Source organism: Hyperolius riggenbachi, chromosome 10 (assembly GCF_040937935.1).
Source record: "Hyperolius riggenbachi isolate aHypRig1 chromosome 10, aHypRig1.pri, whole genome shotgun sequence".
NCBI classification, from domain to species: domain Eukaryota; kingdom Metazoa; phylum Chordata; class Amphibia; order Anura; family Hyperoliidae; genus Hyperolius; species Hyperolius riggenbachi.
The window spans coordinates 279,455,918-279,471,003 of record NC_090655.1 but is presented as its reverse complement, the minus strand read 5'-3'; the positions used below and the strand labels follow the sequence as shown (position 1 = coordinate 279,471,003).

General features: G+C 48.5%; 1 protein-coding gene across 1 annotated transcript in view; it reads left to right on the top strand.

Moving 5' to 3' along the window:
* Positions 1 to 4,915, top strand: part of LOC137537240 (zinc finger protein 83-like) — a 63,802-nt gene extending 58,887 nt beyond the window's left edge. The window contains exon 5 of the mRNA XM_068259333.1: positions 2,750 to 4,915. Within this exon, the coding sequence (XP_068115434.1) occupies positions 2,750 to 4,050 (1,301 nt within the window). The 3' untranslated portion in view covers positions 4,051 to 4,915. The remainder of the gene's footprint in view (positions 1 to 2,749) is intronic.
* The last annotated feature ends 10,171 nt before the right edge of the window (positions 4,916 to 15,086 follow it).

The window sequence follows — 15,086 nt, the reverse complement described above, 5'->3', positions numbered from 1 at the left end:
ACAGTAGGGGTGACTTAGTGTTACCGGCCTGTAATAAGCTGATAATGGTCACTGTACATTACTGTACACAGATTGGGCACAGTAGGGGTGACTTAGTGTTACTGACCTGTAATAAGCTGATAATGGTCAGTGTACATTACTGTACACAGATTAGTCACAGTAGGGGTAACTTAGTGTTACCGGCCTGTAATAAGCTGATAATGGTCACTGTACATTACTGTACACATATTGGTCACAGTAGGGGTGACTTAGTGTTACCGGCCTGTAATAAGCTGATAATGGTCACTGTACATTACTGTACACAGATTGGTCACAGTAGGGGTGACTTAGTGTTACCGGCCTGTAATAAGCTGATAATGGTCACTGTACATTACTGTACACAGATTGGTCACAGTATAGGGTGACTTAGTGTTACCGGCCTGTAATAAGCTGATAATGGTCACTGTACATTACTGTACACAGATTGGTCACAGTAGGGGTGACTTAGTGTTACCAGCCTGTAATAAGCTGATAATGGTCACTGTACATTACTGTACACAGATTGGTCACAGTAGGGGTGACTTAGTGTTACTAGCCTGTAATAAGCTGATAATGGTCACTGTACATTACTGTACACAGATTGGTCACAGTATAGGGTGACTTAGTGTTACCAGCCTGTAATAAGCTGATAATGGTCACTGCACATTACTGTGCACAGATTGGTCACAGTAGGGGTGACTTAGTGTTACCGGCATGTAATAAGCTGATAATGGTCACTGTACATTACTGTACACAGATTGTTCACATTAGGGGTGACTTAGTGTTACCGGCCTGTAATAAGCTGATAATGGTCACTGTACATTACTGTACACAGATTGGTCACAGTAGGGAGTGACTTAGTGTTACTGGCCTGTAATAATCTGATAATGGTTACTGTATATTACTGTACACAGATTGGTCACAGTATAGGGTGACTTAGTGTTACCAGCCTGTAATAAGCTGATAATGGTCACTGTACATTACTGTACACAGATTGGTCACAGTAGGGAGTGACTTAGTGTTACTGGCCTGTAATAATCTGATAATGGTTACTGTATATTACTGTACACAGATTGGTCACAGTAGGGGTGACTTAGTGTTACTGTTCTGTAATAAGCTGATAATGGTCACTGTACATTACTGTACACAGATTGGTCACAGTAGGGGTGACTTAGTGTTACCGGCCTGTAATAAGCTGATAATGGTCACTGTACATTACTGTACACAGATTGGTCACAGTAGGGGTGACTTAGTGTTACTGGCCTGTAATAAGCTGATAATGGTCACTGTACATTACTGTACACAGATTGGTCACAGTAGGGGTGACTTAGTGTTACCGGCCTGTAATAAGCTGATAATGGTCACTATACATTACTGTACACAGATTGGTCACAGTAGGGGTGACTTATGTATTGGAGTATGTATGTATGTGGCTGCTTTCACAGTGGGACGTTACAGGCGCACGTTAGTGCAGCCTGTCATGCAGCCCAACTCACAGCAATGAAAAATCAATGGGCTGTTCACAGTGCCCACGTTGCCGTTACAGGGTAACGCTGCACGTTCTGGGAAAGTGCAGCGTGCTGGGCGTTATACACGGCTTTAGCCGCATTAGACTCTGTGCACATTCTCAGTAAGTTGTTTTTTTTTTTTTAATGTGGGAGAGGAGGCAGGGAGAGTCCGCTGTTGTAGCCAGCCACATGACTACTTAATATTTACTGCACTGCAGTGTTTACTTCCTGGAGCGGCCGCTGATTGGCTGGCGGGACCACGTGATGCGAAGTGCTCCGATCACGTAGTTTCCGCAGCGCATAAGACAAAAAAGGCGCACCAAGAGCTGCTTAACGCAGCTCTAGGTAGCGTCCTCCTCGAACACCACCAGGCGTTGCGTTAGGGGCACGTTATGCGCCCTATAACATCCCCGGAAACGCAACGTCCTGGTGAGAAAGAGGCCTTTATGTATATCCACCTACAGAAGTATTAGTGGTTTGGGATCTCCATGACATAAATGGAGAATTCCTCCACCTCGCAGCTCCTATAATTTAGTGTTGTGTAAGGTCACAATATCTTTATTTGCACAATTGGGGACAAGAGAGAGATAAAGGGACTTTACAAGGGGCATATGAGTGACACGAGGATACAATGGTAATAAGAATGTGTAAGTGACACCACATTGCTCTACAAACATAACACAGATGTCTTGCTATAAGTACATAGAGGTCTGTTGTCACAGGAGTCACACATTGCTGCCATTGTCTCATCAAGCTCCACAATTTACTGCTTTCCATGTATGGCCAATGCTTTAGCTGTAGGGAGGGTCAGTGAGATGTAGGTAACTCTGTACTTGTATGCAAGTATAATGCAAATTGTATGCAGATAATCAGATTTTCCAGGAAATGCATTTGATTGGCCGATTTCCAAATCACATAAAATTTTCATGCAAGGCATAGTTATTGTCCTGTGATTGGCTGCCTGTAATGAGCACAACCTTCTGCAGTTCTCAGTCAGGCTGATAACTAGTGATGGTCAGTGACATGCTAATAACTCTGAGATGGTGAAAATTGTATGCTAATTATATGCAAAGTTATGCAGCTGCTGCATATGGGCTATATCTATTCTGCAAAGAGTTTGCATCATTTTGAAATTCTCAGCAACTCACTGACCCTCCCTAATGATAATTGCTCTTCCCCTCAGAATTCTCTAACAGGAAGTGATGATGTTTCTCTATTTGCAGCGCGGAGTCCCGGCATCAGGAACCTCTCAGAGACTCGTCTCTCTGTATCCACAGACTGTACAACGCATGATGATGTCACTGGACAAGAGTCTCCTGCAGATATCCTGTTGACCCCAAATATGCCCCCAGACTCCCCTCACCTGTCTAACCCTGAGCGGCCCCAAACCCAGCACAGCTCTCCCCCTGCTGGAGGGTATTATTCCTGTTCCACATGTGGGAAATGTTTTGTAGATAAATCATATTTTGTTAGTCATGAAAGATCTCACACTGCCGGGAAGCCCTATTCATGTGCTGAGTGTGGGAAATGTTTTTTAAAGAAATCACATCTTGTCAGTCATGAGAGATCTCACACTGGTGAAAAGCCCTATTCATGTGCTGAGTGTGGGAAATGTTTTTTACAGAAATCACATCTTGTCAGTCATGAGAGATCTCACACTGGTGAGAAGCCCCATTCATGTGCAGAGTGTGGGAAATGTTTTGCAAATAAATCACATCTAGTCAGACATGAGAGAACTCACACTGGTGAGAAGCCTTATCCATGTGCCGAGTGTGGGAAATGTTTTGCACTTAAATCATATCTTGTCAGTCATGAGAGATCTCACACTGGAGTGAAGCCTTATTCGTGTGCTGAGTGTGGCAAATGGTTTGCACATAAATCACATCTTGACAGGCATCACATATCTCACACTGGTGAGAAGCCATATTCATGTGCTGAGTGTGGGAAATGTTTTGGATTTAAAGCAGACTTGGTCACACATGAGAGATCTCATACTGGTGAGAAGCCCTATTCATGTTCGGAGTGTGGGAAATGTTTTGGAATAAAAGCAGACCTTATCAGGCATGAGGTAATTCACACTGGTGAGAAGCCTTATTCATGTGCTGAGTGTGGGAAATGTTTTGCACAGAAATCATATCTTGCAATACATAAGAGATCCCACTGTGGTAAGGACACTTTTCCATGTGCTGAGTGTGGGACATGTTGTCGGTCTAAATTGGAGCTTGACACACATGAGAGATCTCACACTGGTGAGAAGCTGTATCCATGTTCATATTGTGGGAAATGTTTTCCACAGAAATCATTTCTTGTTACACATGAGAGATGGCACACTGGTGAGAAGCCCTTTTCATGTGCTGAGTGTGGGAAATGTTTTGCAAATAAATCACATCTAGTCAGACATGAGAGATCTCACACGGGTGAGAAGCCTTTTCCATGTGCTGAGTGTGGGAAATGTTTTGCACTTAAATCACATTTTGTCAGTCATGAGAGGACTCACTGGAGTGAAGCCCTATTTGTGTGCTGAGTGTGGGAAATGTTTTGGATATAAAGCAGACTTGGTCACACATGAGAGATCTCACACTGGTGAGAAGCTGTATCCATGTTCATATTGTGGGAAATGTTTTCCACAGAAATCATTTCTTGTTACACATGAGATCTCACACTAGTGAGAAGCCCTTTTCATGTGCTGAGTGTGGGAAATGTTTTGGTAGTAAATCATACCTTGTCCAACTTGAAAGATCTCACACAGGTGAGAGTCGTCATGCCCGGCTGAGTGTGGGAAATGTTTTGCATGGAAATCAAATCTTGTCATGGGGTGCAAAGCTCTATTCATGAGCTTAGTGTGAGAAATGTTTTGTTAGTAAAACATTCCTTGTCCAACATGAAAGTGTTATTCATGTGCTGAGTGTGGGAAATATTTTGCATAGAAATCAGAACTTGTCACACATGAGAGATGTCACACTGGTGAGAAGCCCTATTCATGTGCTGAGTGTGGGAAATATTTTGCATAGAAATCAGAACTTGTCACACATGAGAGATGTCACACCAGTGTGAAGTCCTATTCATGTGCTGAGTGTGGGAAATGTTTTGGTTGTAAGTCAAACCTTGTACAACATGAAAGGGATCCGATTGAGGGTGGTCTCTCTAGGCTCCTCTGAAGTCTGCAATATTTACCTTCCCCTAGCCCATCCCAGTCGGATCCACTCTACTGCGTAGGAGACTTGCCTCTGTGTAGTAGAGAGGATCCGAATAGGATCGGCTGTTTCCACCTGATCTGAGCAGAGAGCCGCTACTGCGCCTGTGCTGGAGCCAGGTAAGGTAATTATTTACATGGCCAACGTTCTGAGCGGCCTAGAGAGACCACCGCTGGGGGGGGGGGGGGGGGGTTGTGGAGACCCACTGGTCTGTATCTTCTACATTACATATAATACTAAGCTTAGTTGTAACTTCACTGCAATTGTTAATAGACCAGGTGCTTTATCTATGTAAACAAGGCAGGATCTGCTGAAGAGTAAATTAACCTCTTCAGGACCGTATGCCTACATACGCTTTTTTTTACAATTTTGGCCACTGCAGCTTTAGGGCATCGCTGCAGAGCCATACAACTTGGCACACAAGTGATTCCCCCCCCCCCCCCCTTTCTGCTCACCAACAGAGCTTTCTGTTGGTGGGCTCTGATCCCTCCTGCATTGTTTATTTTTTATTTATTTATTTCTCTTTTTTTTTTTTTAAATACATTTTTGCCATTTTTATATTTATTTTTTTAACACCCCCCCCCCCCCACACACACACACACCAATTACAGTGATCGGCTCTCATAAACATCAGCCTATGAGAGGCGATCACTCTCTGAGTGTCCCAGGGGGACAGCCGAGTGTCACAGCTGTCCCCAGTACAGCGCTGCCTTAGATCGCAGTGCTGTACACTGTAAATAGACGGCAGTTTTGCCCTCTAACAGTCTTAGCGGCGATTGCCGCTGGGGGACTGATGACGAAGCGGAGATGCGCGAACATAAGCACGTGCGATCTCCTGCAAACCCCCCCAGGACTTAACGTCAATTGGTGGTAATGGGGCTGCAGTCGCATTTACGTCAATTGCTGTGGTGCGCTCGTTAAGCGGTTAAAGAGAATCTGTATTGTTAAAATCGCACAAAAGTAAATATACCAGTGCGTTAGGGGACATCTCCTATTACCCTCTGTCACAATTTCGCCGCTCCCCGCTGCATTAAAAGTGGTTAAAAACAGTTTTAAAAAGTTTGTTTATAAACAAACAAAATGACCACCAAAACAGGAAGTAGGTTGATGTACAGTATGTCCACACATAGAAAATACATCCATACACAAGCAGGCTGTATACAGCCTTCCTTTTGAATCTCAAGAGATCATTTGTGTGTTTCTTTCCCCCTGCAGCTCTCATCCACTGAATAGTGACAGGCTGTTTTTTCCTGCAGAGTGCAGACAGCTCTGCCCGTCTGTAATTCCTCAGTATGTGAAAGCCCAGCCAGCTCAGAGGACGATTTATCCAGCTTGTAAAAGATAATAGAGCAGAGAGAGGCTGCCCTAATCTAAATAACACACAGGCAGTGTGCATACAGGGGCCTGGAGGGGGGAGATGCATCACAGAACCACAACACTGAAGAACTTGGCAGCCTTCCAGACACATGGCGACAAGTCCTACAGGGGAAATATAAGCTGATTTATTCCAGAGATGGTGATAGTAGAACGTGCTGCAGTAAGCCAGAGCATATTAGAATAGGTTTTGGAACTTGTAGGATGCTAGAAAACAGGATGAAATTTTTGTAACAGAGTCTCTTTAAAGCAAAAAACTATATTTTCATCCTTCTCAGGTACCATTTAATTCGTAGTCACCAAACCAAATTTTAACAACATATCAAATTATTTGATTTCATCAGCAAAGAGAGTGCATACATTTGCATAAATCAGAATCAACGCAGAATTATTTCCATCTCATTGACCATCTCTATTAGTGACACAGCTACACATCAGGCTTTATTCTTACAGCATAGATGTTATTTAGTATATATAAGAGATTCCTGTGTACACATCATATATACAGTCACAATCAGATGTGTATATCTGACTTAAAAAATACGGGGACTGTTTTATTGAAGCGGCACAAGTAACTAATGTTGATTGGTCTATTTCATTTTTGTGGACTAAGCACAGCTATTACTGTATGTATAAATTATTTATGATGACTATTATCTGAGAAATAGAACATTTTATCATATTTTCTATTTTAATTACAGTTTAAATTCATTAGGAGTCGGAGTCGGTGCATTTTTTCCCGACTCCAGGCACCCAAAATTACTCCGATTCCACAGCCCTATTAGACACCCCAATGCCTCAGTGCTGCACCCCAAATGTAAATTAGGAGATGATTGGATACAGGTGTTTGGGCTTGAGGTGAGATACAGGAATTCTGGGGTGGAGAGGGGGGCAGGTTATTGTTATATGTGTTACAGTCACTGCTATAGACACCCCAATGCCTCAGTGCTGCACCCCAAATGTAAATTAGGAGATGATTGGATACAGGTGTTTGGGTTGGAGGTGAGATACAGGAATTCTGGGGTGTAGAGGGGGACAGGTTATTGTTATATGTGTTACCGTCACTGCTATAGACACCCCAATGCCTCAGTGCTGCACCCCAAATGTAAATTAGGAGATGATTGGATACAGGTGATTGGGCTGGAGGTGAGATACAGGAATTCTGGGGTGGAGAGGGGGACAGGTTATTGTTATATGTGTTACAATCACTGCTATAGACACCCCAATGCCTCAGTGCTGCACCCCAAATGTAAATTAGGAGATGATTGGATACAGGTGTTTGGGCTGGAGGTGAGATACAGGAATTCTGGGGTGGAGAGGGGGACAGGTTATTGTTATGTGTTACAATCACTGCTATAGACACCCCAATGCCTCAGTGCTGCACCCCACATGTAAATTAGGAGATGATTGGATACAGGTGATTGGGCTGGAGGTGAGATACAGGAATTCTGGGGTGGAGAGGGGGACAGGTTATTGTTGTGTGTTACAGTCACTGCTATAGACACCCCAATGCCTCAGTGCTGCACCCCAAATGTAAATTAGGAGATGATTAGATACAGGTGTTTGGGCTCAAGGTGAGATACAGGAATTCTGGGGTGGAGAGGGGGACAGGTTATTGTTGTGTGTTACAGTCACTGCTATAGACACCCTAATGCCTCAGTGCTGCACCCCACATGTAAATTAGGAGATGATTGGATACAGGTGTTTGGGCTGGAGGTGAGATACAGGAATTCTGGGGAGGAGAGGGGGATAGGTTATTGTTATATGTGTTACAATCACTGCTATAGACACCCCAATGCCTCAGTGCTGCACCCCAAATGTAAATTAGGAGATGATTGGATACAGGTGTTTGGGCTGGAGGTGAGATACAGGAATTCTGGGGTGGAGAGGGGGACAAGTTATTGTTATATGTGCTACAATCACTGCTATAGACACCCCAATGCCTCAGTGCTGCACCCCAAATGTAAATTAGGAGATGATTGGATACAGGTGTTTGGGCTGGAGGTGAGATACAGGAATTCTGGGGTGGAGAGGGGGACAGGTTATTGTTATATGTGTTACAGTCACTGCTATAGACACCCCAATGCCTCAGTGCTGCACCCCAAATGTAAATTAGGAGATGATTGGATGCAGGTGTTTGGGCTGGAGGTGAGATACAGGAATTCTGGGGTGGAGAGGGGGACAGGTTATTGTTATATGTGTTACAATCACTGCTATAGACACCCCAATGCCTCAGTGCTGCACCCAAATGTAAATTAGGAGATGATTGGATAAAGGTGATTGGGCAGGAGGGGAGATACAGGAATTCTGGGGTGGAGAGGGGGCAGGTTATTGTTATGTGTTACAATCACTGCTATAGACACTCCAAAGCCTCAGTGCTGCACCCAAAATGTAAATTAGCAGATGATTGGATACAGGTGTTTGGGCTGGAGGTGAGATACAGGAATTCTGGGGTGGAGAGGGGGACAGGTTATTGTTATGTGTTACAATCACTGCTATAGACACCCCAATGCCTCAGTGCTGCACCCCAAATGTAAATTAGGAGATGATTGGATGCAGGTGTTTGGGGCTGGAGGTGAGATACAGGAATTCTGGGGAGGAGAGGGGGACAGGTTATTGTTATATGTATTACAGTCACTGCTATAGACACCCCAATGCCTCAGTGCTGCACCCCAAATGTAAATTAGGAGATGATTGGATACAGGTGTTTGGGCTGGAGGTGAGATACAGGAATTCTGGGGTGGAGAGGGGGACAGGTTATTGTTATATGTGTTACACTCACTGCTATAGACACCCCAATGCCTCAGTGCTGCACCCCAAATGTAAATTAGGAGATTGGATACAGGTGTTTGGGCTGGAGGTGAGATACAGGAATTCTGGGGTGGAGAGGGGGACAGGTTACTGTTATATGTGTTACAGTCACTGCTATACACAAATGTGGGAAGCTGTTGGTGGAAACGATTCTGTGTTATGTAACAAAATAAATCCTATTAGAATGGAAATCTGATGCGACTCCAAGTGTCTCTCCTGTGATTAAAGTCATACATTTTATTCATCATGTTACTTTTATCAATGTAATTACCAATTCTGTATTTTGTACTAGTTTTGTATTTTGTATATTGGTGTATACCACCATTGTCTGTATTATTATGTACCCCATGTTTGTATCAATAATCCTCTCAAAAAGTTGTAGGCACAGTGTCCAGAAAAAGGTTTCTCCAGAAGCGAGATAATACAGCGTGAAGCTAGAGGGCACTTCTGTGTCCTGATGCTACCATGTTACACATATGCATTGCATTTGATTTAAATAGTAAATAAGAATATGAACTTCCTTGCTTCCATTTAATGTATACTATACCCTCCTCTCAGGCGATGTCTGGTCATTCAAAAGCCGCTGTCTCATCCGCCACTCTTACTGGCCAGTTAGCAGAGTGCAGAGAGACTAGCAGGCAGGATATGAATTGCAGGGCTGGTCCGTTCAAAGAAAGCTGCCGTCTTCCACAGACAAACGAGCTGGCAGGGGACCTTGCACTCCACGCTGATTCCGGCAGTCCTCCAGGGACGTCACTGTTGCGTATTACGTATGGGCGCTAACGTTTCAAGGGGTACGCCCCTCTTCTTCAGAGCTGTCCATCACTCGCCCTCTTCAGCTTATGTTCACTCCTGCCCCCTCTAAAGCCCTCCTCCTTCGCCTTGGTAACCATTTGGGTACGCATGCAGTTGCGTCCAAGGATTATATGTTACAAACAATTGTTGCAAATAATAAAAAACATTAACGAAAAATCCTTGATTATTTCGATACTGACTTCCAGCATTCTTACATAAGTATGTGTTCGGTCTCGAGAAAGCCCTCATTGTGGGGCGAAACGGCCGTCGACTACACCTCCGCACCTCTGTTCACTGTCATGGCCTGATAAGTATCTTACATTTTCCATATTTTTAAGCCGTGTATTTCTAATGTTTTTTACAAGGAAGAAAATTAAAAGTTGAAGTTTTATATTGGATGAGCTGCTCCTGGAATTGCTTTGCCTCTTTTTGTATTACATTCTTACATAAGTAGTTCATGATCTCTTCTTTCAGCACAGCGTTTTGTACTCAAATAAACAGAATCTCTGCAGGCAAATTGTAATTTAGCTTAAAAAAAGCATACAGCTTAAAATCACAATTCAGCCCCTAATGCTGGGGATACACGGTGCGTTTCTGTACCGTGTATCGACCAGCTGATCCGGCCAGCTGATAATATTCAGCTGGCCCGATCAAGCCGCTCGACTCCCGCCCGCTCGATCCCCGCCGGCGGACAATGGCAGGAAATCGAGCGGTGATAAGGAAGCGCTCTGGCGGGGACGAGCGGCAATCGATCCGCGCGGACGAGTGGGGATGCGTCTGGGGTCGATCCGGCGGCTAATCGGCCATCGGATCGACCCGTGTATTCCCAGCATTAGGGGTCATAGTGTCCATTAGATATATCCATGAGGGTTCTGTTCATGATAATTTCTTTATATAGTCCCCTCCAATCCACAAAACGATGAGCCCTGGCTGTGTGACGCTGAGGGGCCTTCTCCTTCTCAGAGATGGGGACTGGCTGGGCCATGATAAGGCAGGTGAGGGAGATGCTGTAATACCCACTCCTCCCCTGTATGGCTGTGTGACCCTGAGGGGCCTTCTCCTTCTCAGGGCTGGGGGGCTGGCTGGGACATGATAAGGCAGGTGAGGGAGATGCTGTAATACCCACTCCTCCCCTGTATGGCTGTGTGACGCTGAGGGGCCTTCTCCTTCTCAGGGCTAGGGGACTGGCTGGGTCATGATAAGGCAGGTGAGATGCTGTAATACCCACTCCTCCCCTGTATGGCTGTGTGACGCTGAGGGGCCTTCTCCTTCTCAGGGCTGGGGGACTGGCTGGGACATGATAAGGCAGGTGAGGGAGATGCTGTAATACCCACTCCTCCCCTGTATGGCTGTGTGACGCTGAGGGGCCTTCTCCTTCTCAGAGATGGGGACTGGCTGGGCCATGATAAGGCAGGTGAGGGAGATGCTGTAATACCCACTCCTCCCCTGTATGGCTGTGTGACCCTGAGGGGCCTTCTCCTTCTCAGGGCTGGGGGGCTGGCTGGGACATGATAAGGCAGGTGAGGGAGATGCTGTAATACCCACTCCTCCCCTGTATGGCTGTGTGACGCTGAGGGGCCTTCTCCTTCTCAGGGCTAGGGGACTGGCTGGGTCATGATAAGGCAGGTGAGATGCTGTAATACCCACTCCTCCCCTGTATGGCTGTGTGACGCTGAGGGGCCTTCTCCTTCTCAGGGCTGGGGGACTGGCTGGGACATGATAAGGCAGGTGAGGGAGATGCTGTAATACCCACTCCTCCCCTGTATGGCTGTGTGACGCTGAGGGGCCTTCTCCTTCTCAGAGATGGGGACTGGCTGGGCCATGATAAGGCAGGTGAGGGAGATGCTGTAATACCCACTCCTCCCCTGTATGGCTGTGTGACCCTGAGGGGCCTTCTCCTTCTCAAGGCTGGGGGGCTGGCTGGGACATAAGGCAGGTGAGGGAGATGCTGTAATACCCACTCCTCCCCTGTATGGCTGTGTGACGCTGAGGGGCCTTCTCCTTCTCAGGGCTGGGGGACTGGCTGGGTCATGATAAGGCAGGTGAGATGCTGTAATACCCACTCCTCCCCTGTATGGCTGTGTGACACTGAGGGGCCTTCTCCTTCTCAGGGCTGGGGGGCTGGCTGGGACATGATAAGGCAGGTGAGGGAGATGTTATGATACCCACTCCTCCCCTGTATGGCTGTGTGACGTTGAGGGACCTTCTCCTTCTCAGGGCTGGGGGCTGGCTGGGTCATGATAAGGCAGGTGAGGGAGATGCTGTAATACCCACTCCTCCCCTGTATGGCTGTGTGACCCTGAGGGGCCTTCTCCTTCTCAGGGCTGGGGGCTGACTGGGACATAAGGCAGGTGAGGGAGATGCTGTAATACCCACTCCTCCCCTGTATGGCTGTGTGACGCTGAGGGGCCTTCTCCTTCTCAGAGATGGGGACTGGCTGGGCCATGATAAGGCAGGTGAGGGAGATGCTGTAATACCCACTCCTCCCCTGTATGGCTGTGTTACCCTGAGGGGCCTTCTCCTTCTCAGGGCTGGGGGGCTGGCTGGGACATGATAAGGCAGGTGAGGGAGATGCTGTAATACCCACTCCTCCCCTGTATGGCTGTGTGACGCTGAGGGGCCTTCTCCTTCTCAGGGCTAGGGGACTGGCTGGGTCATGATAAGGCAGGTGAGATGCTGTAATACCCACTCCTCCCCTGTATGGCTGTGTGACGCTGAGGGGCCTTCTCCTTCTCAGGGCTGGGGGACTGGCTGGGACATGATAAGGCAGGTGAGGGAGATGCTGTAATACCCACTCCTCCCCTGTATGGCTGTGTGACGCTGAGGGGCCTTCTCCTTCTCAGAGATGGGGACTGGCTGGGCCATGATAAGGCAGGTGAGGGAGATGCTGTAATACCCACTCCTCCCCTGTATGGCTGTGTGACCCTGAGGGGCCTTCTCCTTCTCAGGGCTGGGGGGCTGGCTGGGACATAAGGCAGGTGAGGGAGATGCTGTAATACCCACTCCTCCCCTGTATGGCTGTGTGACGCTGAGGGGCCTTCTCCTTCTCAGGGCTGGGGGACTGGCTGGGTCATGATAAGGCAGGTGAGATGCTGTAATACCCACTCCTCCCCTGTATGGCTGTGTGACACTGAGGGGCCTTCTCCTTCTCAGGGCTGGGGGGCTGACTGGGACATAAGGCAGGTGAGGGAGATGCTGTAATACCCACTCCTCCCCTGTATGGCTGTGTGACGCTGAGGGGCCTTCTCCTTCTCAGGGCTGGGGGACTGGCTGGGACATGATAAGGCAGGCGAGGGAGATGCTGTAATACCCACTCCTCCCCTGTATGGCTGTGTGACACTGGGGGGCCTTCTCCTTCTCAGGGCTGGGGGGCTGGCTGGGACATAAGGCAGGTGAGGTGCTGTAATACCCACTCCTCCCCTGTATGGCTGTGTGACACTGGGGGGCTTCTCCTTCTCAGGGCTGGTCGGCTGGCTGGGACATAAGGCAGGTGAGTGAGATGCTGTAATACCCACTACTCCCCTGTATGGCTGTGTGACGCTGAGGGGCCTTCTCCTTCTCAGGGCTGAGGGGACTGGCTGGGACATAAGGCAGGCGAGGGAGATGCTGTAATACCCACTCCTCCCCTGTATGGCTGTGTGACGCTGAGGGGCCTTCTCCTTCTCAGGGCTGGGGGACTGGCTGGGACATGATAAGGCAGGTGAGATGCTGTAATACCCACTCCTCCCCTGTATGGCTGTGTGACGCTGAGGGACCTTCTCCTTCTCAGGGTTGGGGGACTGGCTGGGACATGATAAGGCAGGTGAGGGAGATGCTGTAATACCCACTCCTCCCCTGTATGGCTGTGTGACCCTGAGGGACCTTCTCCTTCTCAGGGCTGGGGGACTGGCTGGGACATGATAAGGCAGGTGAGGGAGATGCTGTAATACCCACTCCTCCCCTGTATGGCTGTGTGACGCTGAGGGGTCTTCTCCTTCTCAGGGCTGGGGGACTGGCTGGGACATGATAAGGCAGGTGAGGTGCTGTAATACCCACTCCTCCCCTGTATGGCTGTGTGACGCTGAGGGACCTTCTCCTTCTCAGAGCTTGGGGACTGGCTGGGACATGATAAGGCAGGTGAGTGAGATGCTGTAATACCCACTCCTCCCCTGTATGGCTGTGTGACGCTGAGGGGCCTTCTCAGGGCTGGGGGGACTGGCTGGGACATAAGGCAGGTGAGGGAGATGCTGTAATACCCACTCCTCCCCTGTATGGCTGTGTGACCCTGAGGGACCTTCTCCTTCTCAGAGCTGGGGGACTGGCTGGGACATAAGGCAGGTGAGTGAGATGCTGTAATACCCACTCCTCCCCCGTATGGCTGTGTGACGCTGAGGGGCCTTCTCCTCAGGGCTGAGGGGACTGGCTGGGACATGATAAGGCAGGTGAGTGAGATGCTGTAATACCCACTCCTCCCCTGTATGGCTGTGTGACGCTAAGGGGCCTTCTCCTTCTCAGGGCTGGGGGGCTGGCTGGGTCATGATAAGGCAGGTGAGGTAGATGCTCTAATACCCACTCCTCCCCTGTATGGCTGTGTGACGCTGAGGGGTCTTCTCCTTCTCAGGGCTAGGGGACTGGCTGGGTCATGATAAGGCAGGTGAGATGCTGTAATACCCACTCCTCCCCTGTATGGCTGTGTGACGCTGAGGGGCCTTCTCCTTCTCAGGGCTGGGGGACTGGCTGGGACATGATAAGGCAGGTGAGGGAGATGCTGTAATACCCACTCCTCCCCTGTATGGCTGTGTGACGCTGAGGGGCCTTCTCAGAGATGGGGACTGGCTGGGCCATGATAAGGCAGGTGAGGGAGATGCTGTAATACCCACTCCTCCCCTGTATGGCTGTGTGACCCTGAGGGGCCTTCTCCTTCTCAGGGCTGGGGGGCTGGCTGGGACATGATAAGGCAGGTGAGGGAGATGCTGTAATACCCACTCCTCCCCTGTATGGCTGTGTGACCCTGAGGGGCCTTCTCCTTCTCAGGGCTGGGGGACTGGCTGGGTCATGATAAGGCAGGTGAGATGCTGTAATACCCACTCCTCCCCTGTATGGCTGTGTGACACTGAGGGGCCTTCTCCTTCTCAGGGCTGGGGGGCTGGCTGGGACATATTAAGGCAGGTGAGGGAGATGTTATAATACCCACTCCTCCCCTGTATGGCTGTGTGACGTTGAGGGACCTTCTCCTTCTCAGGGCTGGGGGCGGGCTGGGTCATGATAAGGCAGGTGAGGGAGATGCTGTAATACCCACTCCTCCCCTGTATGGCTGTGTGACACTGAGGGGCCTTCTCCTTCTCAGGGCTGGGGGGCTGGCTGGGACATATTAAGGCAGGTGAGGGAGATGTTATAATACCCACTC